At 56.7% G+C, this 27,847-nt stretch overlaps 10 protein-coding genes and 4 non-coding genes across 14 annotated transcripts; 8 read left to right on the top strand and 6 right to left on the bottom strand.

Moving 5' to 3' along the window:
* Positions 1–48: 48 nt before the first annotated feature.
* On the bottom strand, positions 49–132 carry MYCTH_t126. The gene has a single exon. It is a non-coding gene; the product is annotated as a tRNA-Pro (tRNA).
* Positions 133–649: 517 nt separating this feature from the next.
* On the bottom strand, positions 650–2,543 carry MYCTH_2306305 (uncharacterized protein). The gene is made up of 2 exons (XM_003663959.1): positions 1,487–2,543; positions 650–1,022 (listed from the first exon to the last, which is right to left on the bottom strand). The coding sequence occupies exons 1-2, from the start codon at positions 2,361–2,363 to the stop codon at positions 901–903; spliced, it is 999 nt and encodes a 332-aa protein (XP_003664007.1). The 5' UTR covers positions 2,364–2,543; the 3' UTR covers positions 650–900.
* A 1,197-nt stretch (positions 2,544–3,740) lies between these two features.
* MYCTH_t110 lies at positions 3,741–3,849 on the top strand. Its single transcript has one exon. It is a non-coding gene; the product is annotated as a tRNA-Pro (tRNA).
* Positions 3,850–5,217: 1,368 nt separating this feature from the next.
* MYCTH_2081074 (uncharacterized protein) lies at positions 5,218–11,724 on the bottom strand (the record flags this gene model as incomplete). The annotated part of the gene is made up of 8 exons (XM_003663960.1): positions 5,218–5,864; positions 6,024–8,482; positions 8,694–8,752; positions 9,255–9,369; positions 9,565–11,315; positions 11,366–11,469; positions 11,538–11,604; positions 11,681–11,724. The coding sequence occupies 8 exons, from the start codon at positions 11,722–11,724 to the stop codon at positions 5,541–5,543; spliced, it is 4,923 nt and encodes a 1,640-aa protein (XP_003664008.1). The 3' UTR covers positions 5,218–5,540.
* A 727-nt stretch (positions 11,725–12,451) lies between these two features.
* Positions 12,452–13,651, top strand: MYCTH_2306309 (uncharacterized protein). The gene is made up of 2 exons (XM_003663961.1): positions 12,452–12,895; positions 12,960–13,651. The coding sequence occupies exons 1-2, from the start codon at positions 12,526–12,528 to the stop codon at positions 13,463–13,465; spliced, it is 876 nt and encodes a 291-aa protein (XP_003664009.1). The 5' UTR covers positions 12,452–12,525; the 3' UTR covers positions 13,466–13,651.
* A 222-nt stretch (positions 13,652–13,873) lies between these two features.
* On the top strand, positions 13,874–13,995 carry MYCTH_t111. The gene has a single exon. It is a non-coding gene; the product is annotated as a tRNA-Pro (tRNA).
* Positions 13,996–14,859: 864 nt separating this feature from the next.
* On the bottom strand, positions 14,860–15,824 carry MYCTH_52082 (Intradiol ring-cleavage dioxygenase-like protein; the record flags this gene model as incomplete). Its single annotated transcript, XM_003663962.1, has 2 exons — positions 14,860–15,496; positions 15,556–15,824. 2 exons carry the CDS (start codon positions 15,822–15,824, stop codon positions 14,860–14,862), a joined length of 906 nt encoding a protein of 301 aa, XP_003664010.1.
* Positions 15,825–16,467: 643 nt separating this feature from the next.
* MYCTH_2127818 (uncharacterized protein) lies at positions 16,468–16,839 on the bottom strand (the record flags this gene model as incomplete). Its single annotated transcript, XM_003663963.1, has 1 exon — positions 16,468–16,839. One exon carries the CDS (start codon positions 16,837–16,839, stop codon positions 16,468–16,470), a length of 372 nt encoding a protein of 123 aa, XP_003664011.1.
* Positions 16,840–17,172: 333 nt separating this feature from the next.
* MYCTH_102792 (uncharacterized protein) lies at positions 17,173–18,401 on the top strand (the record flags this gene model as incomplete). Its single annotated transcript, XM_003663964.1, has 3 exons — positions 17,173–17,319; positions 17,378–17,486; positions 17,557–18,401. 3 exons carry the CDS (start codon positions 17,173–17,175, stop codon positions 18,399–18,401), a joined length of 1,101 nt encoding a protein of 366 aa, XP_003664012.1.
* Positions 18,402–18,752: 351 nt separating this feature from the next.
* MYCTH_t112 lies at positions 18,753–18,839 on the top strand. The gene has a single exon. It is a non-coding gene; the product is annotated as a tRNA-His (tRNA).
* A 1,081-nt stretch (positions 18,840–19,920) lies between these two features.
* MYCTH_2306314 (uncharacterized protein) lies at positions 19,921–21,771 on the top strand. Its single transcript, XM_003663965.1, has one exon. The coding sequence runs from the start codon at positions 20,440–20,442 to the stop codon at positions 21,505–21,507; it is 1,068 nt and encodes a 355-aa protein (XP_003664013.1). The 5' UTR covers positions 19,921–20,439; the 3' UTR covers positions 21,508–21,771.
* Positions 21,772–22,615, bottom strand: MYCTH_2306316 (uncharacterized protein). Its single transcript, XM_003663966.1, has 2 exons — positions 22,273–22,615; positions 21,772–22,200 (listed from the first exon to the last, which is right to left on the bottom strand). The coding sequence occupies exons 1-2, from the start codon at positions 22,547–22,549 to the stop codon at positions 22,037–22,039; spliced, it is 441 nt and encodes a 146-aa protein (XP_003664014.1). The 5' UTR covers positions 22,550–22,615; the 3' UTR covers positions 21,772–22,036.
* A 994-nt stretch (positions 22,616–23,609) lies between these two features.
* On the top strand, positions 23,610–25,037 carry MYCTH_102790 (uncharacterized protein; the record flags this gene model as incomplete). Its single annotated transcript, XM_003663967.1, has 3 exons — positions 23,610–24,054; positions 24,108–24,547; positions 24,600–25,037. The coding sequence occupies 3 exons, from the start codon at positions 23,610–23,612 to the stop codon at positions 25,035–25,037; spliced, it is 1,323 nt and encodes a 440-aa protein (XP_003664015.1).
* A 1,141-nt stretch (positions 25,038–26,178) lies between these two features.
* On the top strand, positions 26,179–27,837 carry MYCTH_2306320 (uncharacterized protein). Its single transcript, XM_003663968.1, has one exon. The coding sequence runs from the start codon at positions 26,274–26,276 to the stop codon at positions 27,492–27,494; it is 1,221 nt and encodes a 406-aa protein (XP_003664016.1). The 5' UTR covers positions 26,179–26,273; the 3' UTR covers positions 27,495–27,837.
* The last annotated feature ends 10 nt before the right edge of the window (positions 27,838–27,847 follow it).

Consider the following 27,847-nt stretch of genomic DNA (forward strand, 5'->3'; position numbering starts at 1 on the left):
TTTCTGCACAAGATCAGCCACACGTAACACCAAAAATTGGTCGCGTCTGGGGCTGTCCGGGGATTGAACCCGGGACCTCTCGCAAAACACTGCGGTCCCAAAGCGAGAATCATACCACTAGACCAACAGCCCGCTTGCATCTCGTGTGCGATATCGGAGCCAATTTGAGATCAAAGGGTGATTGAAAGGAGAGGAGAAGCTTCGCGAGTTCCCTTCGTTTTGAATTGGAAAAGTCTAAGCACATGGTCGCGTTCTCTGCAGAAGAACTCAACGAGGACTTATAATTTCCTGACGTAAGACAATGTTTCGCCTGATGTATGATGTGGGGTTCTGTCAAGGTTGGGCGGCGTTTGTTTTTTTTCTTGAGCACATCACTGCAAGAAGGGATCCAAGCGCATATGCGCGCCTAAATTAGTAAGCACTGAACTCGAGGGGCTTTGCTAAGGTCCTTTGCTGCTGGTCGGTTTCAGGGACCTGGGACGAGTTAATATCAACCATTCAAAGGCTGCACAGCATATATATATGAAGAGCATGCAGCTTGACTCACAGCCCGGGTATGTTGATTAAACAGGCATCTAGTTCGTTTGGATTAATTAGGTTATCAACTGTTGCTAATTTGTCAGAGTCTCCTTTTAATAATCAGCAGGTTCGGACTTCTTACAAAAAATTGAGTAGCAAGATAATAACCATCAACAGCACAACAAGGCAGCTCTGCTAATATAGGTCCATGAATGCACCTTGTAAAAGGCAAGAGACGTCCGGGAAATGATTAAAAAATGATCATGTCCAGGACCCAAGGAAATAAGACGGGTTCTTCTATTATGCACCCTAGCCGGTCATAAGCACATTACCCATCACATGATTCATAGCCTCTTCGTAATGCGCAGCCATGGCAAAACCCTAGGTATCGTACAACAAGATTCCGTGCTGAGCCCTGACGCCTTGGGCTCTTGCCGCGGACGCCGGTTCTTCGAGGCAGTCGCGGTTTGCCCTTCTCCCGCGAGATGAAGCGGTCTGCGTTCCTAGTCCAATTATTAGAGGAAATTGCACCTTCCGTCTTGAACCAACTCAAGTTTCCCACAACGCATAGGTAAGGAGAGCCAACGAAGCAACCGTTTGCAGAAGGTACAATACCCTGCGATTTGATCGCCTCTGACCTCCCTAGCAAGCTCGAACTCTTCTGTCTACCAGAGATGGTCGCAGCAGACAAAGTCCTCACCACCGGGGCATCTCGGACCTGAAGCGGTTGCTTGCGGCTGGTTAGCGCCTGGAGTGCGCTACTTTCCAAACATCCATCGAGGAGGAGGAAGAACGAAGTGGCAGCAGGATACCCAAGGAGAAGAAGAAAGAAGAATTAACAGTTTAACAGAAGAGGAGAAAGAGAGAAGAAAAAAAGAAAGGGGATAGAAGGGGAATCAACGAAAGGGAAAAGGAAGAAAACAAAGCAAAAAAAAAAAAAAAAAAAAAAAAAAAAAAAAGCACTTACTGTTATCTACCTGCCTGCACGCCTCGCTCCACATGCACTGCGACCCCTCCGGCTTGCCCAGGCAGGGCTTGACGATGCAGGCGACGATGTTGTTGGGATCATCGGGGCAGGGCCAGTCGCCGGGGCCGGTGCCCGTCATGGGCTCGCCCTGCCACCGGTTGACGCAGACGTCGCGGTCGAGGCAGATGCAGTCGGCGCCCCAGTTGTTGGAGCACCTCCCGCCGACGCCGCCGATCTGCACCGCCGCCGTGCTCCGCGGCGCCGTGAGGGTCACGGAGCTCGGGGTCGCGCCCCGCGAGGCCGACCCGGTCACGGTCACGCTGCTGCTGCTGTCGGCCGAGCCGGCCCCCGTGCTCCCCGGAGTCGTCGTCCGCGGAGGCATGGCGGAGTCGGACCCCAGGTCGGCCCCTTCGTCGCTGCCGCCGCTGCCGCTGCCGCTGCCGCTGCTTGAACGCATCGAGACGCCGACGCCGACGCCGACGCCGACGCCGATGGCCACCAGGAGGGAGGCGACCCACATGACGGTGAAACAGGTCCGCCTCTTCAATCCAAGAATCTTCTTGCCTCCCCCGTCCGTCTGCGGAGGTTCCCTCGCCGAGAAGGCGTCTCCTTTCCAGGCAGATGCGCCTGGGGCATACGTCGTCTGGGGGGAATACTGCTCGGGCTGGTTCTGGTCGCTGTAGGCGCCCGGCGTGGCGGGCTTCTGAGCGTCGGTCTCTTGCTGGACGACTACCTTGTAGTCCCCGCGGGAGGGGACGTAGGCGACTTTGTCATTCTTGCTGAAGACTGCCTTGTCGTGGTAGTGTCCCTCGACAACCTCGAGCGTGCTGTGGTCGGGCTGGCCAACAGCACCAGCCGGATCGCGCGCGTCCGCCATGCGAACTTGGGCTTTCTCTGCGACCTCAGATCTTCGGTTGGATGAGGGTGGTCTAATAGGAAGGGGGGGGCGTGTTCTGCTGATGGTAAAAGACTCGAGGCGGTGAGGAGAAAGCTAAGGGTGAAAAGATGTCCAAGCATCTTGAGCCGCGGCTGGCCCCGGCTGAGGTCTCGTCCTGCTCTGCGGTGGACGATTCGGAGGCTGAGCTTGGAGGCGAGGCTTTGCCATGCATCATCACTTGGCTGAAAGGGGAGCTGATCATCATCCTCCTGCTCAACCCCGCGGCGTCGGCCAATGGTCGTATCAGGGTAAGGGGAATTTCTGGATCTCTTGTGCTCCGTACAATGTCAATCCAAACGGTTATTGACAGGACTGCCCTGCTGTGTAACCAAGGCTCTTGCCAAGCTCGTACTGGAAAGTTCCTGTTGGATCATCGCCAGGGGCACCCTCTGCCGTGGCGCGGTGGTCACGGCAATCACAGCAGCCCAGACCATAACAGGCGGTTAGCTCACTCGGCAACTGGTAGGTATGTACGGCGTAAATAGTCATCACCGCTCCTAAGCACGACATACCTTACCCAGACTTTGTGCCAAAGCACCGAGACGGTAGAAGCAGCCTGCACCTTCTTACAATTCGTTCGCAAATGTGCAACGCTGTCTCACTCTCTCCGCATCTTACTACTAAATGCGGTAACCCGCCCGAGCCAGCTGAAGCTCAGTGTCTCAATACCTCATGGTCCTTGCTCTTAAGGTTGGAAACCTGCCCACGTGGCGTCCTACCTTATTTTTTGTCAGTCCAGAGAAACAGAATGATTTAACCGCAGTTGCTCTACACAGTACACTAGGGAATGTACGCACAAGGTTAGTAGGGCCTCGCATATCACTCAGAAATGCACCTGACTGACAAGCACGCCCAGGGAAAACGAGAAACGAGGGAGAATCACACAATAGCCCACAGAGTTAATTAAGCTGATGTTGGCTGCGGCCTGCTTGCAAAACACATTTTCCCTCGGGCACATTACCTCGATTTGCGAAAGAAGAGTTTCCCTTCCGGTATCGGAGGCTTTTTTTTTTTTTTTTTTTTCCCACCGCAGGCCACTGCAGATCGAAGCTGGCTCCGAATCTTGTGGTCCAGACTGCTTGCTTCAGCAAACACTAAACTAAGAGGTCTTGAATTAATAAGGACTCTCTTCTCACGTGGGAAGGTTGCACAATGTATCTAGTCGCCCGACGAAACGGTTCCTTTGCACGTGGCTTGCAGCGGCTGCGAAACCCTTCGCTCTTGAAAGAACCGTACAGGTTGAAGGTTGATTGGTCTTCTCTCAGTTTAATCCTTATGATTCCAAATCTCCGTCACCTGAAATCAACCAATGGATTCGGCTCAATGGTCTAGTGGTATGATTCGCGCTTCGGGTGGAAAACCCACCGCCTGTAGTAAACAGGCAAGAAGATGTGCGAGGTCTCGGGTTCGATCCCCGATTGAGCCCCTTCCAAGGAATCATTACCTTTTGCCCCCCTTTTCGAGCCCCTTTTTGGGCCAGTTCCGTTGCCTCCAAGCGACGCTCTGCGGACCTCGAAGATTCTTGGGTCCTTTTTCTTTTTTTGTCTTTATCTCCTAGCCGAGGACGTGGCCCTTCCGGGAAGGGACCTGTCGAGAAACGCAGTTTCGGTCAGGAGGTGTTATGTGCATGCCTGCTCGAGGTGGCGCGGGAAACCTAAAGTCTTCTTCCCCTGAAAATCTCCGCCACCAATCGCGGTCTTGAAATCGCATGAGCTACCATTACACTAAGTGGGCAATGGTTGCCGTTCCCCGTCGGAGCTGGCTCGGAGTCTGCCGCGTTTGCGCTCAGCCAGCATCACGATCGACTTCGTTCCCCTTTCACTTTGTCCCGGCATTGTACCTCAAATACGCCCGGAATAACAAGGTTTGCCTTAAGATCTATCTGCTTCCGACTTGGCCATCTTGATCATATCATCTCAATGACTATTCCGAATACCCGCTTGAGAAAGGCGACATAGACACACTGTCCGTTCTCAACCAAGGGAGTGATGACATTGGAGACGACTTCAGCATATAGCCAAGACGGCATCTGCAAGCAAGCAAGAAGAGGAAAGGTACGGGGGATTGCGTCAGATGATTCACAAGTCAGTCATTCACGAGGAGGAGGCACAGTGGCAAAAGATCCTTCGATAGGCGATTCTTGAGTGAGAATCCCCGGCACCGGTATAATACATTCTGTATGCCCTTATTTCCACGCCTTCGGGATGCCACGAGCAGTTTAAACGTTGAGATGGGGAGGGGAAAAGATCGGGAACGGTGTAATACGGGTTACATGTGTCGTCAAAAATTGTAACGCCCAACGCTCTGTGTACTGGAGCAGCAGCGTAGAAGAATTGCTATCTAATGAAGTACAGATCAAGTGCTGATGATTCCGATATGCTGGCTGGTAGATAAATAAAGAGCAGATCGATGGCCTAATATTGCCGTCAATTTTCCAGCATGTGTATCCCACAGACATTCCAACACACGAATTATAGCGTCAGATGATCGCACATGTCGTGGTGCAGAGCACCCACGTCTTGCCTCTCGCCAGGCACAGCGTCAATGTACGCTGCACGACTCCGTCATCCATACATATCCCCTAACAAAGCTCTTACGGAGAGGAAGGAGGGGGGGGGAAGCGGAAACCTGAGCCCAAAGGTCTTAGGCTTCGCCCAAATAAACCCCCACCCCCTTGTCGTACCTTAGCTTCTCCCAATTCCCGACAACATTTCAGTACTCCGCGCCAACCCAATCCAGAACCGCACAAACCACCTCCAGCGCAACCACCGCCCCCCTCGCCGCCATGGCAACCACGCTCTCCATCAGCACCACGGCCATCCAGACCGCCGCGAAGACGGCCTCCCCCATGCTGCTCAGCCCCCTGAGCAGGCGCGCGAGCGCCACGGCCACGGCCGCGGCCGCCACGGCGTCCCGGCGGCTGGCAAACACGCTCCCTCCCTCTCCGTTCCTCCTCCACCCCGCGGCGGCGCCCGGGGCGCGCCGGCCGCCTTGATACCTCCCCTCCATCACCACCGCCGTCGCCGCCGTCGCCGCCGCAGGACCAACGCTGCCCAGTATGGGGCCGCCGCCGAGCCCGGACGACAAGGGGGATGACGGCGACGGCGCCCAGGCTAGTCAATGGCCCGCGTCCCCTCCACCGCTGCCGCCGCCGCCGGCCGGGATGGCCGGCGGCCCCTGGACCGGCGCCATCAGCAGCCTGCGGTTCTTGCGCATCAGCTGGTTGAGGCTCTTCTCCAGCTTCTCCGTCTCTTTGCGCGCCGCGGAGAGTGCCTGCTCGGCGTCCTCGAGCGACATCAGCGGGACGTTGCCGAAGGCGCCGGGCGAAGTGAGGTTGCTACCGCCGCTGTTGCTGCCGCCGCTGCCTCCGCCGGCGGCCGTGCCGGCGGGGAGAGCCGACGACGAGGAGGAGGAGGATGCGGCTTGGTTTGGTTGCTGTTGCTGTTGTTGCTGTGGTTGTTGGCTGTGGTGGTGATGATGATGATGGTGGTGGTGGTGGTGATGGTGGTGGTGCTGTTTGGAGGAGGAAGTGGAGGCCGAGGCATTGCCAAGCACTTCCTCTACGGTGGGCAGCTGCGCGTTGAGGGCATTGATATCGACGTACGTGTCGTGGTGGTGCAAGTCGTCGGCAAATGCTCCTACCGGACCCGGATAGCTCAGCTCCGGGGCGGCGGCGCCGGCGTCTAGGATGTCATCGTGGGACAGCGGTGGCAGGTGAGAAGGGGATGATGAGCTGCCGCCAATACTGCCATACAGCCACGGCGCGACTGAGCTGAGGTTCGCGGCGGCAGATCCCCGCGGGTCAGTAGTCCAAGTTGACATTGCTTTGGGCAGGCTCATATCCCGGGAGTTGAGGTTCAGCCGCGGGAGAACGTATTGGTTGATATAATAGATGGCTTCCTCGCGCTGGATCTTGTTCACCGGGTCGGAGGGATAGGCACCGGGTGCCGGTGGGAAATAACTCGGGGGCCCGTTGGGCACTGCGCGGCCTTTGATGAGGCTGAAGCCACCACCGGCCTCATGTCGAGATGAGACAAAGGCGGCGGGACTGGCGGCCGCCTCAGCAACGCGCTGTTGGAGCTCGAGAAAGCGATCTTCCTCCTCGGGGCTGAGGTTTCGAATGCAGTCCCCGTTGGGAGTCAGGAGGATGCGGGTGCCGTCCACCACCTTGCGGACCGGCTTGCCCGCGAGGAGCGCGGCTTGGTCGTCCTCCGTGACGATCGACTTGGTTGGTGCCATGGAGTTCTTGGCCGCTTGCTCCCGAAGCCCCGTCATGACAGCCTCGTTCCGCGACTTGTCAACCTGGACGTTGACCGGCTTGAAGATGGGTAGGTCCTCCAAGTTGCTCGGTACCAGCTCGGCCGCTTGAAGGTCGCGCAAAACCGAGGCGGGAGTGGGCAGGGTTCTCGGAGTCGACGCATCTTGGCTCTTGTCCTGTTTGTCGCTGGCCTTACTCTTCAAGCTAGCGTACCGGCTTTGCAACGGGGGATCGTCAGTCAAGGTGGTCGTCTCGTTTGCCGTCGACCGATAGGCCGAAGACTCCTCCTTGACCTCTTTGGCCTCCTTGACGTCCTTGGCGTCCTTGGCGTCCTTGGTCTCCTTAGTCTCCTTGTTCTCGGAACCTTCTTTGGTCTCCTTGGCAGAGGCTGGGTTGGTCGTCGAAGGCGTATCGGGACGACTTTCCGCAGGAGTAGCAGTCTTGTTGCTTGGCTTCTCCTTGTCCTTTTTCTGCTTCTTCTTGCGACCGACGATAGGGCCGATCTCAACGGCCGGCTCGACCTTGACGGGCTGCGCGGCGATGCTCGCTGACTCCTTCTTCAAGGCCTCTTTGCGCTGTTTACGCTGCTGGCTCTTGGTCGTGGTTCGGGGAGGGGCGGAGCCGATCTTGGATGGAGGCGGAGAATTGGTGCGCGAAGCGGAGATAGAAGCCGAGATAATGGACGCGCTGTCCGAAATCAACTCGCTGGCGGGGGTGTCAGGGCGTACCCCCGCTGCTGCCGCCACGGACTTCACACCAGGGCCGGCCAGGACCGGAGTCGACGGTGTTTCTGTCTTAGGCGTGGACACGACTCTAAGAGTTTTCGGACCTGTCCGAGGGAGGGGAGACGGAGCCGAGACGGGAGTCGGGGTCGGCAACGCTGGGAAAGCCGAATCGCGCTCTGAGGTCGCCTTGTCCGTCGCGGAGTTTGCCTCTGAGTTCTTGACCTGGGATACCTTGGTCGCCGCGGCGATGTTCAGGACACCGGGGACTGGGCGCTTCTCCACCTTGTCGGCCGCTTTCTCGGAAGAGTTGTCCGAGACCTTTTCGGAACTTTTGGTCCCCGGCGTAGACGTTTCACTTCTCTCGGAGGTTGGGGCCGGGTTGGACGCCGCCGCTGGCGAGGATTTGTCCTTCTCCTTCTCCTTGTCCTGCTCTTTCTCCCCCTTTCCCTTTTCCGTTTCTTTCTTCTCTTTTTCCTTTTCTTTTTCCTGCTCCTTCTCCTTTTCCTTGTCCTTTTCGTTTTCCTTGTCCTTGTCCTTAGCCTTCTCCTTCACCTTGTCCGCCGCCTTTTCCGGTGACTTTTTGCTGCCTGATGCACCTAATTTAATCACTGCTGGCTTGGGTTGAGCGACGGGCGTGGTCGCGGGTTTAGGCTTAGGCGAGTCAAGAGCCGGAAAGTCTTCATCTTGCAAGACCTTCTGCTTCGCTTTGGCAATGTCCTTCGACAAACCGCTTTCGGCGGCAAGGGTCCTGACCGCTTTCTTGGACTCGGGTACCGGCGTAACGGCCTTCTTTAGCAGCGGGCTAGATGCAGCGACGGGAGGCTTGACAGGCACCTTAGGTAGCGCAACCGGAGGGGTCTGACGACCGACGCTGTTGGCTAACAGAGACGAATGCGAGACGGCCGGGGACGGGTGGGCGCTGGGGATTGAGAACCCTGGAGGTACTGACGGTGTCCCTGAGCGGCTAAGCGACTCGAATGCGCCCGGAGGCAGCCGAATATTTGCGTTGATGGGCTCGTCGGCGACGAGGGCATCTACGCTTGATCTGACCTCGTCGAGGGAGGGCAGCTCATCGTCTACGTAAACCAAGAAAATTAGCCCGTCGATCAGCAATGCAGTGAGATAAAGACAAGGAGAGCTGAAGACAACAAAACGACTCGTGCGAGGGAGGGAGCAACACAACAAGCCAACGGCGCTATGTACAGGAGAGGGCTCTGGGTTACGTCAAGACTACCAACATCGTCTTCCGAAAATATGTGAAGTGCGAGGACCGATTGTTTGAGAAACCGGTGTAATGATGCTCTATTATGACCACCGATGCCACCTCAGCCCCGACGGTGCAAAACCTGGGGCCCAAGTTAACGTACATGGGGAAACCATAAGGAAGACGAAGAGAGCTTGCCTGACGTAACCCGATAAAACCCGCGGTGATGCAATAGCTCCTGACCTCGGGAAGCAAATGAGGCATAGCGAGACACAGCTCGCAATTCTCCCGCAAAAAAAGAAAAGAAGAAAAAGTGCCGTGCCCATACTTTTTGCCCAGAAAATGCAATTGACGCCAAATGCCAGGCGGCTCCTCCATCGGAACCGGTTTCCGTGAGATGCTCCAGCGGAATCGAAAATTGTTTGTTCTCGTGAACCATCATCCCGCTCATTGCTACCGACGCCGTCGTGATATATAGTGTGATAAAAAGAACAAAACGTGTGTTGCCCCCTCCCAGAACAAAAAAAGAAAAAAAAAGACGAGGAAAGGAAACGATAGATAGTAAGAATCGAAAATGGTGCAGAGGATCCAGAGATCACCAGGCTCGGTAATTCGGGTTGTACATCATGCCGGGGTTGGTGTACCCACCTTGCGACTGACCACCGAACAGTCCCTGTCCGAGTCCGGCATTGCTCTGTTGCTGCAAGTGCTGCTGAGACTGCATTCTCGCCTGCAGGATACTCGGGTCCGCAAGATCAACTAGACCACTCCCCCCAGAGGAGGAAGTGTTAGCGTGTCTGTGCTTCTTCCCCTTCTTCTTCTGCTTTGAACCCAAATCTTGGAAGGCTCCCGGCTGAGAACCGTAGAGCGTTGCCAGGTGGCTCGAAACAGGAGCTGGGGTGGAGGAGGCGGAGGGTGGGTACTGAGTAGGGAAGGAAGAAAACATGTACTCACGCTTTCCGGCATCGTGCGTCTGGCCGCCGGCACCCCGGCCGCGGAAGAGCTGAAGCATCTCATTGGCGTCCTTCGTAGCGCCGCCAAATGCGGCGGAGCCGAAGCCGTGCTGTCCAAACACGCCTGGAGGCGTGCCTGTCGACTTGAGACCGGGCGGCGGCCCGGGCATGGAGTTGGCATAGTACTGGCCGCCGGGCTGGTTGTGGAAAGACGACGGCATCATCGACGACTGCTGTGCCATGATCCTGGGGTTGGCCGCCAGCTTCACTGACGTAGCCGACGCAGCATCCCTCCCGTCGTTGGCAAAGTTGAAACGCGAGCCCTGGCGGTTGTGACCCTGGCCCTGGAACAGATTCGCCTGCGCAGACAGGTGGTCGACAAAGTTACCCGGCTGGCGCATGAACGCGGGCTGTTGGGGCGTCACTGTGCGGCTCCCGCCAATGGCAGCCAGATTCGCGGTGGTCTGAGCGAAACCGGAGCCGACTGCCTGGCCAAAAAGATCGTTTGTGCCGGCCCTCTGAATCGGCAGCTGCGCAACGCGGCGGGGGTCAAAGCCGGACCCGTCGCGGCCATGGTCGCGATCTTCGGGTTCCCCGCCTAGTGCCAGACTACCACTGCTCTCAGGTTCGCCTTCGGACGCCTCCTGGGCGCCACCCGACTGCTGTTCTCCAACGCTGCTGTTTTCTTCGGCCGCACGTAGGGCGCGGCGCCGCATTCCGCCGCGGATGTCGAAGAGCGGAGGATAGAGCTTATTGAACTCCTCTGGCGGTAAATCGCCACCGGGTTTAGGCCAGGCAAGCGAACACCCCTCCAGAGACTTTAGCAGCGACTTCAGAGCATCCTGGGGAATCCGCTTTGCTTTCTCCGCTGGCGTGGCTGAAGATTTCTTTGACACGGTAGCCGCCGCAGGCCGAGCGGCACCCGTGGCAGCAGAAGAATCCGCTGACGAGTCTTCGACGGCGGATCCGGCAGTCGCCGGTACCGAATTCGAAGTAGCAGGGCTGGGAGCTGCAGCACTTGTCGCGTGGCTGCCTCTGCGACTCCGGACCTGTGGGTTGCGTGCCCAGTTTGCTGAGGGCGGAAGCGCCGGTCCATCGCCGCCATGGTCCGATCCGTCCTTGCTCGAGCTTCTCGCCATGGGTTGCGCAACTGCGGGGGATGGCGAGGGGTGGGCTTGCTGCCTCGAAGCCGAGCGAGTGGGGCCCGAATTATGGATCGGACGCTGCGAGTTGATGCTGTTCATCGAAGATAGATCCTGCCGGCTGTAGCTATCCTCCTCATCGCCCAGCTCGTGGAGAAACATGCACTGCCGGTTTGTGCATTGCTCATGTCGCAACCAGGCAGAACAGTATTTCGTGGTCCCCAGCTGGGCCCTCAGGATCCTGTCGCCATTCTGGGACCCATTTACAGCCTGGATGCACCGAGCGGCGTCCTCCGGCTTCTCGAACGTCACATAAACGCCGAGAGACTGGCTTTGTCCGTCGGTGCCCTTGCGACTGCTGATGGAGATTTTGAGGATATTCCCGTACTGGCCGAAGAACTCGGGCTTGCGAAGGGTCTTGAGCAACTCGTCTTCGCGGATTGTCGGTGTCAAACCGGTCACATAAACCAAGTTCTTTTGAACCACCCGGACGCCAACCAGATTCTTGCGGTTCTCTTTCTCGGCTTCGCGCTTCTGTGCCTCTTTTTGGCGCTGCTCGGCAGCACGCTTTTTCTGGTTTTTCTGAATGTTGGCTCGAAACTCGGCGACCCTAGCCGCGGTCAGCAGGCGTTCCCATGTCCAACGGTCGATCCGGCTTACTCTTCTTGTGTGACCACTTTCCACTGGATGGTTTTGTCATCGTACGGGCGCCTACAAGCGGGGCACAGACCGTTCATATTCGTCCGGATGTTATTGAAGCAAAACTGACAGATCTACGGCTTGTCAGAGGCCACGCACGGAGAGAACGGATAGGTGCGCTGGGGTTCCATACCTGGTATCCACAAGGGCACGGTCGGAAGTTCCGGTCGGAGAGATCGAACTCCTCGATGCAGAGAGGGCTGTGAGATGCGCGGTCAGCGGCCGGAATTTCGGCAGCTCCAAGACAAGGGTGCGAGAGCGAGGGGAAGTCCGTACCAGCAGTCCTCCTCATCGTCGATGTACGTGTCTTGTGGCGCCATGGTTGCAGCTTTGTTATATGTGCCAAGATCGAGCAAGGTGATCGGCTACAGCCAGAGAACCTCGGCTGGGGCACAGCAGGGTCGTGATGTGCGAAGACGGAGTCGCGAGCGAGCAGAGAGGCGGGAAAATTAATGTGTCGTCGACGGAGCGCAGTAAATCGCGTAACAGCAAGAAAGAATAAATAAATGATCCCTTTTGTTGAACGCCTGTCGCCGGTTGAAATTTTACAAGGAGGGCATGGGTATGGTATCCTCCACAACGCTTGCTTGATGGTAGAATTGGACGAGGGGAAGCGGTTTGCAGATTGCAGAGAGGGAATGGAGGCAATGCAGAGCCTTCCAGCAAAAGGTTCCAAAAAAGGCGCTAGTAAGCTTTTGGCTTAGCGTATCTTGCTGCACGTGTCGCGCCGGTTGTGGTTGGGCGAAGAAGCGACGCGAGAAAGGGAGCCCTCGACGAAAACCACCAGCTGAACGGCCGTACGGAGTTATTCGTACTTGATGCGGAGATGCTGCAAAGAAGTAGTCGGAAAAACTTGGTCACCGAGCAGGGGATGTAAAGGCCCCTCTAAGAAAAACGTCGCTGACAGAATGGGGAAAGAGCAGACCTTGTTGAAGAAGCATATTCGCTTAACGTACTTCGAATCATACCCTCACGTGATCTTGCACATGACTCGCTAATGGGCCTTGCATGGACCGAGCTCGAGCTCGACGTCAAGCCGAAATCGAGTCGTAAAGCACACCTCCGATCGAGGCACAACGGCTGATTACTCGATCAATTGGCGCCGCCTCCCGACCCTGACCATGGCCAGCAAGCTCTGCAGAAATAGGGCCCTGGCCTCAGCCCTGCGGCCGGCGAACCCGTCGGTCGCAGCCCGCAATGACGCCGTCGCCGTCGTGAGGTGTTTCGCGACAACCGCCCGCGCAAACGTTGCCGTCCCCAAGGATGCCCAGAACCCGCGCACCGCGCCCCGCAATCAGGTCGGCGCCCTCAAGGTGCCCATCGTCAACCCGGCCGACAAGTACCAGTCCAAGGCCGACGACCTGCACAAGTATGGCTCGTGGCTCATGGGCTGTCTCCCCAAGTACATCCAGCAGTTCTCGGTCTGGAAGGACGAATTGACCATCTACATCTGCCCCTCCGGCGTCATCCCCGTCTTCTCCTTCCTCAAATGTGAGTCGGCTTCTTGACAGGCAGGGTGTGGTTGGGCCGGTAATCTCTGATCGCTGCGATGTAGACAACACTGCCGCCGAGTTCACCCAGCTCAGCACCATCACTGCCGTCGACTTCCCCACCCGCGACCAGCGGTTCGAGATCGTCTACAACCTCCTCAGCACCCGACACAACTCCCGAATCCGCGTCAAGACCTATGCCGACGAGACTACGCCGGTGCCCAGCCTCACCCCCATCTACGATGGCGCCAATTGGTACGAGCGGGAGACGTACGACATGTTTGGCGTCTTCTTCGTCGGCCATCCCGACCTGCGCCGCATCATGACCGACTACGGTTTCGAAGGCCACCCGCTGCGAAAGGACTTCCCCCTTACCGGCTACACCGAGATCCGGTACGACGAGGAGAAGAAGCGGATTGTCACGGAACCGCTCGAGCTCACCCAGGCGTTCCGCAACTTTGAGGGAGGGTCCAGCGCCTGGGAGCAGGTCGGCGCTGGTGTCGATCGGACACCCGAGACCTTCAAGCTGCCTACGCCGAAACCGGAGGAGAAGACGGAAGAGAAGAAATAAACCCGTTTGTGGTGCTGTACATATCCTGTCAAAGAAGAATTGTTCAAAATCGACGGTGCCGGAAAGTGAGAAGTGTGTGGCCTTTTTATGTCGTCCGATAGGTGATGCTGGGCCGTGCAGCCCAGAAGAATCCGAATCTGAATACTTCCTGGTCATCATCCTTCAAAAAGAGCTCTAAGATCTGAGAACTGTCTAGCTGTCCTTTGGGCCCGTCATTCCACCCCGTTCCCTTACACTACACTAGAAAGCTCTGGGAGCGTTGTTTGTTGGACCCTTCCCTCTCAATTGCTCTTTTCTGCCTCCCAACTCCACATACGGGAGAACACATCCAACCCTCCGCCGTGCAGCATTCTTATCAAACCGAAACCTAGCCCACAAACCTTAACAAGCTCTTCAGTTTTCCGCCTAGGCGAGGCGGCCGAGCGGTCCAAGGCGCCACGTTAGGGAGTTAGCGAATCCTTGATCCGCAGCCCTCCCAGAGAGTCTCCGTGTTCTCGAAAGGGGCGTGAGTTCGAATCTCACCCTTGTTATGCAGCAAGCTTGTGCTCAGGTGCGCAAGCGGCGGGATTACTGTTTGCTGCTTCTTACTTTTCTTAGTTTTTGTTGTACCTTTTTCTTGCCACCCAACAGCCGTGTTTACCAACCAATACTTCATTACATACAACCTTTGTCATATGAGAGACTTGGGCAGGCACTCTGTATAAGCTGTACTGACCGTGAACAAGTTTGCTAGGCTCAAGCAGAGAGTGCCTATGTATAAGTCTGTCTTACTGTGAGAGCCTTCCGAGGCACATTGTGCTATGCTTCAGAGCTCGCGAGTAGAAAAAGGGGGATCTTGTGCATACTTTGCATACATACTAGTACATACGCAAAGCTCATTGGCCCCCTTGTTCAGCCTCGGCCGTTGAGGTCCCTCCAAGCCTCCCCGGACCATGTAGTCGGTACGAGACACAAAACATCAACAGCCGATAATTACCATTACGCAGGGCCAGATTTGACTTCCCCGGGCAGAGGGTTGACATACGATAGGGAACCGTATCGTCCCAATGGCCGGAGTCGTTGCAAATTCTCTTGAAAGGTCCTCAGCTACCCTCCCTTGAACCCTAGACACTTGACGGCTCTGGCATCTGCAGGCAGCAAGTCGAGAGTCCTGTTCGCAATGAGGCGCAGGCACCCGCTCTCTTGTTTATGAACGTTTCTTTGATTCTGAAAGATGAAGGGGCAACCATCCAACACCCCCTAAAAATGCAATCGCTACTCTCTTCGTAAGACCGCCGCTCGACCGCGTTGGGGCAAGTGCCACAAGCAGAGTATATACAGGACAACATATGTACAAAAAACAACACGACATCTTCATCCACCAAGCCGCTGTTCACAGCCTATCGCTCCCCCTTCTAGAGGCGGCCCTTGTAGCCCTTGGGGGCCAAGTTGACGTTGTATTCGAGCTCGAGCGTCGCCTTCTCGTCACCTTCAAGGGGCTTGAACGTGACGACGAGGTCATCCTTGACCGCGAAGACGGTGTCGCTCTTGACCCACGGGTCGTCGCTGGGGTAGAGCTGGGTGGTGCATCCCTGGTACTCTGGGTGGGTGACCATGATGTGGATATGAGCGGGGCGCATGGGGTGGCGGTCCATCAAGGTGAGCAGCTGCCACGAAGGCCCGTCGCGCGGGAGCGAGTAGGCGGTCGGGTGGAGGCAGTAGAACCAGTACTTGCCCTCGTCATTGGCACGGAACTTGCCACGCAGGTTGTTGGGCGTCTGGTTCTCCGGGTCCTGGAAGTCGTACTTGCCGTTGGCCGAGGCCTGCCAGATGTCGAAGACGGCATTGGGGATGGGCTTGCCCGTCACGATGTCGCGGATCACGCCGTGCATCTTGACCACACGGCCACCGGGCGGCACGCCGTCCTGAAAGATGACGCCGCCTAGCTCACGGAAAGGGGCGTTAGGCGACCAGAATGGGCCCAGGATCGAGGACGAGGTGGGGTCCAAGCCGGTGTCCGAGACGATCTTGTGGGCGATCTCATCAACGAGTCTGCGGTGGCTGTCAGAACAGTGGGTCTTATTTATGTTCAAATGATGGCAAAAACTTACGACTCGAGACCGAGAATATCGCAGATGCGGTGCGTCTCGTTGCGGGTCTTGTTGCTGTTGACGTAGATTTCGCCCAGGGAGTTGATGAACTTGACGCCCTCCATCCACTCGTCGATGGTAAGCTCAACCTCACGAGCAAAGTCGTGGATGTGGCGGATCAGGGCACCAAGCACCACGCGGGCGCGAGGGCTGGTGTTGGGGCCCATACCCTCAATCACCTGTTTGGTGAAGTTGGGGTCGAACCGGTGGGAGGGCTTATCAGAGGCCATTGTGAAGCCTGGGGTAAAAATTTGTATCAGGATAGAATTGGGGCGTGTGGTGTACAGGAGAAGGGAGCTATGTCGTGGAAGGGCGAGCCTTGGAGGACGATACCGGGAGCCTTAAGAAGAGGAAATGGCAGAAAGCACAAGGCCAGAGATACGCAAGGTGATGGATGGGAACAGGAAGCGGAAAAGGGAAGCAAGGAAGCCAGGAGTTCTGTCTGATTTATATAGAGATGAGGGTGGTCATCTCATCTCGCCCTACGCTCCAGTGAAGACATCGCGGCCGGTTGTGAATCCCGCCAACGTGATAGGCGCAGAGCTCCCCTGTGGCATCATTTTCCCCGCTGAAATCAATCGGGGTGCTGTCACGGCAGCTTGCCCGTTCCCAGGTCACCATCACGGGAGTGGGGTTGGGGGTGGGAGGCAAGTCGGGACAAATTTAGCCCTGCGAGGGGCTCCATCAAGGGGTTCCGGGCGGGGCAGGGGATCCATGGGTGAAGCGCGCTCCTCAGCCGAGACATCAGGTCGCTGGGAATGCTGCGCTGGACCCTTCGTAACCCCCGGTGAAGAGCGTCGGTCCGTCGTTCGGTTAAGTCCTGTCCTCTCCCAATGTTGGATCGGAAGTGGTCCGGTACGGGTTCAAATGGCTCTACCGAAGATCCGATGCGTCGTTTCCCGCGCGGTGGCCTTCTTCCATTCTGTATGACGATGTGAACGTCCAGTGGACGGCCTCCAGGAGTTCGCCCTCGCCATACTCTAGCACATGACCGTGTACTGGATATACATCCATACAGGACTTGGTAGGTGAGAGGTAGCGGGGATGAGCCTTTACCCTAACGCTCTGGCCGGCAAAGGGCGGGTGCGCGTGGGATGGCGCGAGATGGGCGCGCGGGACTTCGTGGGAGGAATGTGGAACAAGGTTCTGCGGTTGTGCCGGGGTCCGCCCACTGTCGCGTGGCGGGGGAGCAGCAGCGCGGGCGCCAGAATAACCCGCCAACGGGAATTCTGGGCGATCACCCATCTACCGCCACTGCTGCCGACCCCACCGTCGCAATTCCGAGAGCCAGGCCGCGCCGGGGGAAAAAGATTCACACAGCTCGCTCATGGAGCATGGTGTCAGGTGCCAAGAAAGTAGCAAACGAAAGGGAAAGGGACAGGGAAAATGCTACAGATTGAGGGATAGCTATTGGGAAGCAATGGCGATTTCCCGTTCAACTCTAATTCTGTATCGTACGATTTGCGCTGCTTCTTCACGATTGCTCCTTCCTCAAGGCTCTGTTTCTGCATTTCGAGCAACTGTTCCGCAACTCCCCCAGCAGCTTTCGGCACTGGCAGCCGGACGCCACAGCGAGCCATGCCCCTCCACCATTTGATGATTGGCACCTGGACCCCGCCAGGGGCCATCTTCACTGTGCAGTTTGACGACGAGAACCTGACGCTGAAGCTGGTCAAGCGCACAGAGATCCCGTACGATGAGCCGATATCATGGATGACTTTCGACGTACGACCCCGATTGACCGCGCAGTGGACGCGGCAGTTGCTAATCATAATGGACACAGCATGCCAGGAAGAACCTCTACGGCGCGGCCATGAAGAAATGGTCAAGCTTTGCCGTCCGGAGCCCGACTGAAATAGTTCACGAGGCGTCACATCCCATGGGCGGTGACCGTGTGTTCCCTATCTCGTGATCTAATTATTGTAGCCGAACCGATCCACTGACCGTCCCATCCTTCATTAGCCAAGGCAAACGACGCCAACACCAACACGCGTGCGATCTTTCTGCTCGCGGCACAGAAGCCGCCGTATGCCGTCTACGCCAACCCTTTCTACAACCATGCTGGTTACGGCAACGTCTTCTCCGTCTCGGAGACGGGCAAACTCGAGACCAACATTCAGAACTACCCATACCAACCCAATACGGGCATTCACGGCATGGTGTTCGACCCGACCGAGACGTACCTTTACTCGGCCGACCTGACGGCCAACAAGCTGTGGACGCACCGCAAGCTGCCCTCGGGTGAGGTCGAGCTGATCGGAAGCATCGACGCTCCCGACCCCGGCGACCACCCTCGCTGGGTGGCTATGCACCCGTCCGGCAACTATCTGTACGCCCTGATGGAGGCCGGCAACCGCATCTGCGAGTACGTGATCGATCCGGCCACCCACATGCCCGTCTACACCCACCACAGCTACCCCGTGATCCCGCCCGGCATCCCGGCCCGGGACAGGGAGACGGGCAAGGGCCTGTACCGCGCCGATGTGGTGGCCCTGACGTCGAGCGGCCGGTACATGTTTGCCTCGTCGCGCGCGAACAAGTTCGAGCTGCAGGGCTACGTCGCCGCCTTTAAGCTACGCGACTGCGGCAGCATCGAGCGCCAGATCCTGCTCAATCCCACCCCGACCAGCGGCGGGCACAGCAACGCCGTCTCGCCCTGCCCGTGGAGCGACGACTGGATGGCCATCACCGACGACCAGGAGGGCTGGCTGGAGATGTACCGCTGGAAGGACGAGTTCCTGCACCGCGTGGCGCGCGTGCGCATCCCCGAGCCCGGGTTCGGCATGAACGCGATCTGGTATGACTAAGGGAGCTGCGACTCGGTGTGAGACCATTTCTTGGTTATCTGCTAGCGCGCTGGATACCGATTAGTGAAGAGAAGGAAAAATAGACGACAATGAGTAGCGTAAACTTTCCTTAGAGACCCACTGTAAAGTAACCCTGGAGTTCTCAGCCCTCAACACTCCTCCTCAGCTCACACCTGCGGAACTCGATCTACTCATCGTTCCACATCACGACTGAGCGTGTTTTCTGAAATATGACATCATGGGTACCATTTCCAATGAAAGCAGACAAAACATTGTATGCTGGTTAAGGATGCCGCCCAGCGCTGTTGGGCAACCCCTCATGGACCCCAAATTTGGACCAAATTAAAATAAGGGATAATAGTATAGTGGTTAGTACTTCTCGTTGTGGTTTTAGACACAGCGACCGAGAGGACCCAGGTTCGATTCCTGGTTATCCCACACTTTTTGCTCCTTAGTTGTCAGATTCTCCTCCCTTGTTTTAGAGACATTCTGACACATAACCTGGAACGTGGACATGTATAGTCGCGGGATAGGGAACTTGATCGTGTCTTGTATACTACTAAACTAAAGGAACATATTAGATACTTTAACTGAGTCATTCCTGATCAATGTGGAAGGATTAGCGTACAATTCTATTGACGTGATCATGGACCGCGATGGAGTGCTGAGGGGAACGGAGTGCTTTTGATATGTTAAGGTTCACAACGAGGACTTGTTCCAAATTCATTTTCCCTTCTAATCTTGAGGGGTCCCAAGATCACTTTGTCTTATCAGGGGAAACAACCCAAGGGACGGACGCCGTATCAAGGCAAACTGTGAAGCTGCTACGAACTGAATGAAAATATCATGTGCTGTGCTGTGCTCAGCCAAAATCACAGGCATGAAAGTTAAGTCTCTAGTGAATTCTTCTTGTTCTCAGAGAGACGGATCTGCAACTACTTATTCGGAAACTTGCATGTTTCGGTGGAAGATCGAGAACGCTTACACAGTTCGCTCCTGTTCGAGGGTGAAATGAGGACTAGGCATCCAATGAGAATCTTGATATCGCTGGTCTCGAACGAGCTTCTCTAACTATCATATCGTTAAATATCTGTGTCAGACTTATACGTAATTATATCGTCTGGGTCGACGTATCTTGCTTCCTTTGGTGTCTTGACTCCCGATGTAGATCACCCTACATTGCTCTTGACGCGTTCTACACATACGGTTAGCTACTTGCCTTCTCTAAACATTGTTTTACATAGTGAGTTCCAATGAAGGACCGCGCAGCCAAAGTAGAGAGAAGACGTAAAATGACCCGTGCCTAACTAGACGAGAGGACAGGGGAAAAGAGCATGAAAAGGAACTTCCTGGGCCGCTAAATGAATGCCAAATGTCTATAGTTCTGAATCTTCAAGTTCGATAAGCTCCACTATGCCGATTTGGGTATCGCTGTTGGCACCTGCCAGTCGGTACTCTGTAACCCGTAAGGTATCCGTAGTTACATGCAACGTAATTACTATGTACCACAGTACTGATTCCCATCCATGCTACAGTAGTACCGCCGTGCGGCTCGAGGATACAACGAAAGAAGTGAGAACGTCAAGAAAGCAGGGCACCAGAAGAATTACTGTGTGATCAAAGTCACGCACTGGTATCTATTTCTATATATGCCAAGTTTCACCACCCGCATCTGTTGCTGTGAGCGGTGCGGAGAAAGCCACACACGAGGGCAGAAACAGAAAGCGGGCCAAAAACGTCACTTAATCTCTCACATTGCCAAAAAGGATTGATGAGCATCCCCAAGAAGAAACCATCAACTGCCGCCTCTTCGAGCCGACGCAAGTCTAAACTGACCCTCCATCCCATCTCGATTTTTTCCTTGACCATTCTCGTCCTGGCGGTCTTCACAAACATCACCAGCACCTCCATCCCCCGGCGCCTGGGTCTCATTCTAAACCACCTCAACCACAACTTCCCTCGCCCCTCTTCAACGGTCCACCCCGCCATCACCACCGCCATCACCACCGCCAACCCCACTACCACCACCAACACCAGAATGGCTTCCCCTTACGCGCGTGAGCTCGAGATCGCCCAGCTGGCCGTGCAGCGCGCCGCGATCCTCACCAAGCGCGTCTTCCACGAGAAGGCCAAGGGGACCGTCTCCAAGGACGACGCCTCGCCCGTCACGATTGGCGACTTTGGCGCGCAGGCGCTCATCATCGCCGCGCTGCGTGCCAACTTCCCCGGCGACGCCATTGTGGCCGAGGAGGAGGCCGCGCAGCTGCGCAGCGACGACAAGCTGCGCGAGCCGATCTGGGGGCTCGTCCGGGACACCAAGCTGGAGGACGACGCGGCCGAGCGGCTGCTGGGCGGCGGGGTGAAGGATGTGGACGACCTGCTCGAGGTCCTCGACCTCGGGCGGAGCCCGGGCGGCAGGAAGGGGCGGGTGTGGACGATCGACCCGATCGACGGGACCAAGGGGTTCCTGAGGGGCGGGCAGTACGCGCTGGCGCTGGCGCTGCTGGAGGACGGGGACGTCAAGGTGGGCGTGCTGGGGTGCCCCAACCTGCCGGTCGACGACGAGGCGCCGTTGGCGGCGGATATCGGGGCCAACCAGACGGACGCGGAGGGGAGGGGCGTCATCTTCTCGGCCGTGGTGGGCCAGGGTGCGACGAGCCGGCCGCTGGGGACCGGCGGGCTCGCGCAGGGGAAGCGGATCAAGATGAAGGAGGTCACCGACATGGCGAGCGCCAGCTTCTGCGAGAGCGTCGAGTCCTGCCACTCGAACCAGTCCGAGGCTGCGCAGATCGCCCAGAGGCTGGGCATCACCAAGCCCAGCGTCAGGATGGACTCGCAGGCCAAGTACGGCTCGATCGCCCGCGGCGCTGGCGACATCTACCTACGCCTGCCGACCTCCAAGACGTACCAAGAGAAGATCTGGGATCATGCGGCCGGGGACCTGATCGTTCGGGAAGCGGGTGGCCAGGTGACCGACACCAAGGGGCAGCGTCTCGACTTTGGCGTCGGCAGGACGCTGGCGACCAACAGCGGCGTGATCGCCGCTCCCGCCGCAGTCCACGGACGCGTTCTCGAGGTCGTACAGGAAGTGCTCGGGCTGAAATGAAGCCAAATCTTTCTTGTCCATCTGAACGCCCCAATAATGTACATATCTATGGCACAGACACAAGATACAGCGCCACCCAAAAAAAATATCCCGGCGGCGGAGAATATAGCTAGACATACACAACATACTGACCACCAATGCCTCGTCTATTTGATCTTCTTTTGCTTCAGCTTGATGGTCTCGTCGTTGATGAAGATTCCCTTGCCCTTGTACGGCTCGGGCACCCTCCACCTGCGGATCTTGGCGGCAAACTGCATGATCTTCTCCTTGTCGATGCCCTCGAGCAGTACTCTTGTCGGCTGTGGCGCGCTAGCCTTCACGCCTTCGGGCAGGCCCATCTCGACCGGGTGCGAAAAGCCCAGCTTGAGGCAGACGAATTGTTGCCCGGGGTACTCCTCCATCTCGGGCCGCGGCTCGACCGTCGCCCTGTATCCGATACCCACGAGGCGGAGAACGGCCGTGTGCCCTTCTGACACGCCCATGATGTAGTTGTTAAGGTACGACCATGTGGTGCCTATCGATCGGTCTGTCAGCCCACCTGCTCCGGTTGCTCGGCTCGTCTGTTCCAATGGTCCGTACCCCACATCTCTCGCTGGTTCCTCTGGTTCTGGTCCTTCACGCTGAGCTCTACCCTCCTAGCGGCCGGGTCGTGGTTGACGTTGATGTAATCGGGAATCTCCAGGTTCAGCGTCCCTGTAACAGGTCAGCATGCCGACCAATGGCTATCTTCCCAGCGCTTCGCCCGGGCATGGGATTTCGGCTCACCCAACGGCCCCGTCACTGTGATGTTCCTCTTGTACGTCTTCAGATACGACGTCATGTTCTTCTTGATATACGGTTCGCTTATCTGGAGTTCCACGCCGGGCGGCACCGAGAGCGGTGTCCTCCCAAGCTTGGAGGGCCGGTGTGTCGTCGCCGAGAAGTTTCGCGCCGTCGGCGTCTGGAACGCAGGGACGAGGAAGCCGGGTAAGGTGACGGCCGAGGAGGGAGTGGCGGCCAGTGCCCTCCGCAGGGCCTGTCGCCCTGTCCTTAGGGCGAGCATTGTGGGGTGACGGCGGACTGGCAACTCGCGACGCGGTGCGACTCGCTCTTGATGCGATTAATGCTGCTGCAGCTCAAAAAAGATCCAGCCCCGGTAAAGCATCGGGCGGTGCCACTGCAGATGTGGGTCACTTGCTGACTCATCCACTCGGGGGATGTCTCTCACCACCACAAGACCATCGCCAACTTGCCGAATTACTCCGTACATTGTTTGCGGTCTGAGCCAGGCTGCCTTCGTGATTTGTCGATGCCTGTCTGAGCAAAGTTAACATTTAAATTTGATCTCGTACCATGGCCCAAACACTCTTTATTTTTCCTTAGGGGTCTCTTGCCGTTCACGCCTCACCCTTAACGAGCATCACTCTACTGACAAGCTCAGTCGCAGGATTCCAGAATTGGCAGCTAGAAACCTCTTTTCAATCCTCTATTACATACTGTAATCCTACTGTAATTGTCGTACACTATAAGGTGGATAGTTCATGATTCGAACACTAGAGTCGCCTGGTTCTACGCTCTTCATGATGTTCCAGTTGAGGCGGCCAAGGTTGCAGTATCGTTCGTGGTTTACACCTTGTCTAGGACGCACGAAGAACAAAATACAGCCTCAAATCACTCACGACACAGCCATCCAACAATCTTGGCCGCCAAAAAGTCCGACGTCCCAAACCCATTCAGGATGCTCCTTCCCGAAATGTCGCCATGGACTCCCACGAATCTTCCCACTGCCCGACTTCCGCCCTTCCCTTTCTTCCTTAACACCCATCACAAGCCTTTCCGGTTCATCATCGTATATTGTTCTGGAAGCCGAAACACCAACACACCCGCCTTCGTTGAACATACTCTCGTTGACTTCACTTGACTTGCGACTTGCTCGCGTAGCAACAAAGGACGACCAACATGCAGACCTTCTTAGTCCTTCTGGTTCTCTGGGTCCCCTGCATCAGCAGTGTCTCTTGGAGAAACATAAGAAATGCGGGATCCTGTACGTATTTCCCCAACTTCCTAGTTTATGCGGCTCAGCTAATTTCGCAGTCGCAACGAACTCTGACAAGCCCCCCGAAATGCTGCAAAAGTCCCGGTTGCCCAACATTTACGCTGTAGCACTGAGCGAGCTCCAAGAACTTGAGTCGGAACCGCTTTGCCATCGCGTCGCTGCTCGTCTTCTCGTCAACAACTGCGAGCTCGTGGATGGCAAGGACGAAGCGACGATCCTCACCGACAGCGGCCGCAAGGTTCGCGACTTTGTCGACTCGTACGCCGCCAGCTTAGCCATCTGCGACCTGGAGCGCGGCAGCTTCACGATACCGAAAGAGTGCGCAAAGTTCCGTGAACCGTCCCTCAGCCAAATCGCCATAAGGAATGAACCCCAGCTGCATGTGAGCCCGGGCGAGATTGGTCTCTGCCTCTCAGGACTGGCGGCGTCGGACGCTGCTTGGAGCACCTGGGTGAGCTATCGTCACAAGGCGCTGCGGTTCTGCGAGGCTGCAAGAGCAGACAACGAAAAGGGTGGGTTATTTTCCGAAGAGGCTCGTAGTCAGACGTGCCTAACCGTTGTCTAGCCCAGCATATTTTGCTCTACCAGCGACTCACAAGAGTCATTGCCCGGCTTACCGACGGCGTCGAGTCTGAGCTTCAAAAGCGCATGGATGAGCTTGACAGGCGCGCGCGACAGTCGGCAGAAAAGCTTGACCAGCTCAACCCACAACTCAACCGCTTGAGTGAAGGTTTGGCAAGATTAGAAAGCTTCCTCTCCGAGGATCTGGATCTAGCACTGAAGAAGACATCCGAATCCTACCGCGATGGCCTTCATCACGCAGAGAACTTGCAGCAGCTGCTAGGGCTGTTGGTCGGGAACGTTCTTGACAGCAACTCTCAGCTTGCTTTCGCGCATGAGACGTCGGTGCAACAAGCATCGCAGCGAATCAACGATGACATGAACGCGCTGATAGAGGTTGTCTCGTCAGCGATTGCCTCGTCCACTTCTCTCCAGCAGCAACTCGTGAGTCAAGGCCTGAACGTTCTTGGCGCCCCCCTGCTGACCACCCATCTAGCAACTCTCCCATCACCAAACCACCGTGCTCGCCCATCGCCAAGAGACTCTCGAGCAAGGCATGGAGCGCCTGAGCACGGCAACCGAAGAGCTCGCGACAAAGTTTGAAGACCACTCCAGCATGCTCAAGCAGGTCAGCAACATGACAAACGATATCCTCGACTCCTTGGAGGAGACAGCCGCCGTGGCGACTTCGATGAACGAGTCGCTCTTTGCAAGCCGCGTAGCCCGGAGTTGGTGGCCGTTCGTTGTCTTCCCGACGGCTTCTTTAATTATGGGATCATACGGACTCCCTCCTTCCATTTTCCGAAACATCGGATTACTAGCGTTTGGCGAAGTTGTTGGGTTCGTGGTCTCCTCCTACGACCAACTCGCCGATCAATTCCTCGGCTCCTTGGAGGAAATTGCGACAAACACAACGGCTTCCTCGCTCAGATAGACGATGCGATCCGTTTCTCGTATTAACATCTATTATTCATGGCGTATGGCGTTCGGTCTTGCGGGATCTTACAAAGCAGGGCGGTTGGGAAGGGTTAGAAGACAAGGCAAGATCTCGAGGCTTATCATTTCGTACCAGATACAGGTTTGCTTCGCATAGTAGCCATTGAGCAGTGGCACTATCGAAATGCTGTGATCTTCGTTCTCGAGTATATCACGGTTTCGACCAACAGGTATTATGGAAGAAATATGGTGGTCTTCAGCTTCAGCGTACGCCAGCTCGCAGCCTGGGGATAGCAGACGACATAAGTAGCTATATAGGCGACGATCAAGTTGGGTGCATTTCATTCAGTTCCATCGCTTGTTCGGTGAGATGCCGTTACTGGCGGTGTTTGCAAATTACCCACGGCGTCTGGTTGCAAGGCCTGCAAGGTTCTAACCAAACGAAATTCATGTCCTTCTTCTGCCAATGGCGGCCTGTGATTGGCTAGGCTTGGTCGATGCAGGTGCAGCTCTGGGCTTCTCGTGTAGGCCGTCCCAAACCGTCCCAAACCACATCTATCCCGATTCGATCGAAACATTGTTGGGGGCGTCTGGGTTTCGGGTCCAATTCCACCCAAATCTGCATTGAGATGCAAGACTGAGTTCACTTGGATCTACTCTCAGGGCCAGCGGATTCCTGTTTTGTTAAACCAATCCCTAACATTCAGAATCGAGAATGCAATGAGACCAGGATTTGCTCTCACCTCTATTTGGGACCTGGCCATCAAAACACGGAAACGACAGACATGTCGCGATGGTCGTGTCTAACAAGAGTGCGGTGGCGTGTCGTTGTAACTCCTCAATGGTTCGGGCGACCAAGGCTCCTGAGCACCCGTCCGTCGGTTGAACATGTCCGTGTCCCATGTGCATCCGCGGGCCACATTACTGTGAGGTGAGCTTCGAAGCTTTCTCGTGAGCAAAGCGAGTGAGCGAGAGAGCCTCGTCTAAACAGCGCAACAGCCTCCACAACATCTCCAACCACGATCCCAGCACTCCCTTGGTCATTGTCCTTCCGCCATTCTCTCGACAGGAGACCAGCTCCGCCAACCAGCTCCCGTCATGTTTCCAGGACTATCCGACCGCCGTCATCAACTACCGCTGGCAGGGACAGGAACAGAAGGGAGATGAACGGCCAGAGCATCCCCTTCACTGGCCCACTCCGCTCCACGACGTCAACTTTGGATACTCCTGGATCATGAACAATCTCGGGTCCGGCACCGATGCATCTGCAAAGCCTCGTCACGCCTACGTATACGGCTCCTACCTCGGCGCCAGCCTCGCCGCCGGTCTAGCACTCACCGAGTCCCACGTCCCTGCCGCGCCCCAGCCCATGACCGTCCGTGGTCTGATAGCCTACAATGGCATCTATAACTGGACCATGTTCCTACCCGATCATCCCGTCCAGAGGCTCAGGAGCAAGTCCAGCTTGAGGAGAAGAAGGCGCGGCCTAGCGTCCCCGTTCGTCAACCTCAACGAGGACCCTATCGAAGAAGAAGGCATCTTCACCGACCTCGAACGTCACGCCCCCGGCCTGTTCGCCGAACCCTCCAACCTCTTTGACCCCTTCGCGTCCGCCTGCTTCTTCTTCCACTCCGCCAACCTCCACGTGCCCGACGACTTCACCACTCCGCTCTCCGCCTCCGGTCCCGCCAGCACGCTCTCGTCCGAGTTCACCGCCGCAATCGACGCCCTCGCCAACCGCTCCCCCTCCCCATCCGCCTCCGCAGAACGGGGAGGAGGCGGAGAAGAAGGAGACGGCGAGACGGCCGCGGAGCTCCTCTCCAGGGCGGCCCTCCTCGCCAAGCAGCAGAAACCCCCGCGAAAGGGCTACCTCGTCTTCCCACCCCGCGACTCCACCCTCCGCCTGCCCCCCGCCCTCTTCCTCTACTCCTCCCGTCAACACGGGCCACGTCCCCCGGCGGGCAGCGACAGCAGCAGCAGCAGAAGCAGAAGGAAGCAGAGCAGGAACAGCTTCGCCGCGCAGACCGCCGAGCTGGCGGGGCTGATGATGCGCAGCCTGGACATGCACGAGCTCAGGCGCCGCGGTGGTGGCGGCGGCGGCGGGACCGGTCGGCCGGGGAAACAGTTTCCCCGGAAGGGCATCACTGCGGGTGCCAACGCGATGAAGGAGGAAGGGGGGGAGGGGGTGGCGGACGGGGAGGAGGACCGGTGGAAGGAGATTGAGAGGCGGGTGCAGACGTTCGAGGTTCCCCTCTCCTCCTCCCTCTCCTCCTCCCTCTCCTCCTCCCTCTCCTCCTCCCTCTCCTGCTCCCTCTCCTCCTCCCCTTCCTCATTTTCTTTTGAAGAGGGTCTTGGTTTGGAGGGGGAGGCGGAGCAGGTGATTGCGGAATGGCTCAGGGAAAGGATTGACGAGGACTTTGGGGGAGAAAAAGAAGAAGGAAGAGATGGGTCGTAGGCCGCATAGAAAGACGTAGTGATATGTCCATGTAGATCGGAGATACCCCCGTCGCGTATATATGGCTTTTGTTTTCTTTCAAATTCACGGTTGTAACTGTAAGCAAAATAAGGTGTATGTGTGTTTATGTGTGTCTGTGTCTCACGCTCCTGGGGAGTCAAGTTTCTGTTGCTCATGGAAAATGCGCACGAACACGCACGCACACACATTGAACCGCTGCCAGGCAAGCGTGACTTGAAATGGCGGAACCCTCTCTATCGTCGTCGATTTTATTTGTTGCACAGGAATCTGCCGAGCATTCTCCTCTCCCTCCTCGAACTCGTCATCCTCACCATGTTTCCACGTCCGCAGCG

The sequence above is a fragment of the Thermothelomyces thermophilus genome, chromosome 4 (genome assembly GCF_000226095.1).
Source record: "Thermothelomyces thermophilus ATCC 42464 chromosome 4, complete sequence".
Taxonomy (NCBI): domain Eukaryota; kingdom Fungi; phylum Ascomycota; class Sordariomycetes; order Sordariales; family Chaetomiaceae; genus Thermothelomyces; species Thermothelomyces thermophilus.

Coding starts and splice junctions, on each gene's coding strand:
- MYCTH_2306314 (XM_003663965.1), top strand. CDS start 20,440: ATGGCTTCCCCTTACGCGCGTGAGCTCGAGATCGCCCAGCTGGCCGTG.
- MYCTH_2306305 (XM_003663959.1), bottom strand. CDS start 2,363: ATGGCGGACGCGCGCGATCCGGCTGGTGCTGTTGGCCAGCCCGACCAC. Junction 1,023..1,486: donor GTGCAGGCAGGTAGATAACA/GTAAGTGCTTTT, acceptor TAATTGGACTAG/GAACGCAGACCGCTTCATCT.
- MYCTH_2306320 (XM_003663968.1), top strand. CDS start 26,274: ATGAACAATCTCGGGTCCGGCACCGATGCATCTGCAAAGCCTCGTCAC.
- MYCTH_2306309 (XM_003663961.1), top strand. CDS start 12,526: ATGGCCAGCAAGCTCTGCAGAAATAGGGCCCTGGCCTCAGCCCTGCGG. Junction 12,896..12,959: donor CGTCTTCTCCTTCCTCAAAT/GTGAGTCGGCTT, acceptor GCTGCGATGTAG/ACAACACTGCCGCCGAGTTC.
- MYCTH_2306316 (XM_003663966.1), bottom strand. CDS start 22,549: ATGCTCGCCCTAAGGACAGGGCGACAGGCCCTGCGGAGGGCACTGGCC. Junction 22,201..22,272: donor CACAGTGACGGGGCCGTTGG/GTGAGCCGAAAT, acceptor GACCTGTTACAG/GGACGCTGAACCTGGAGATT.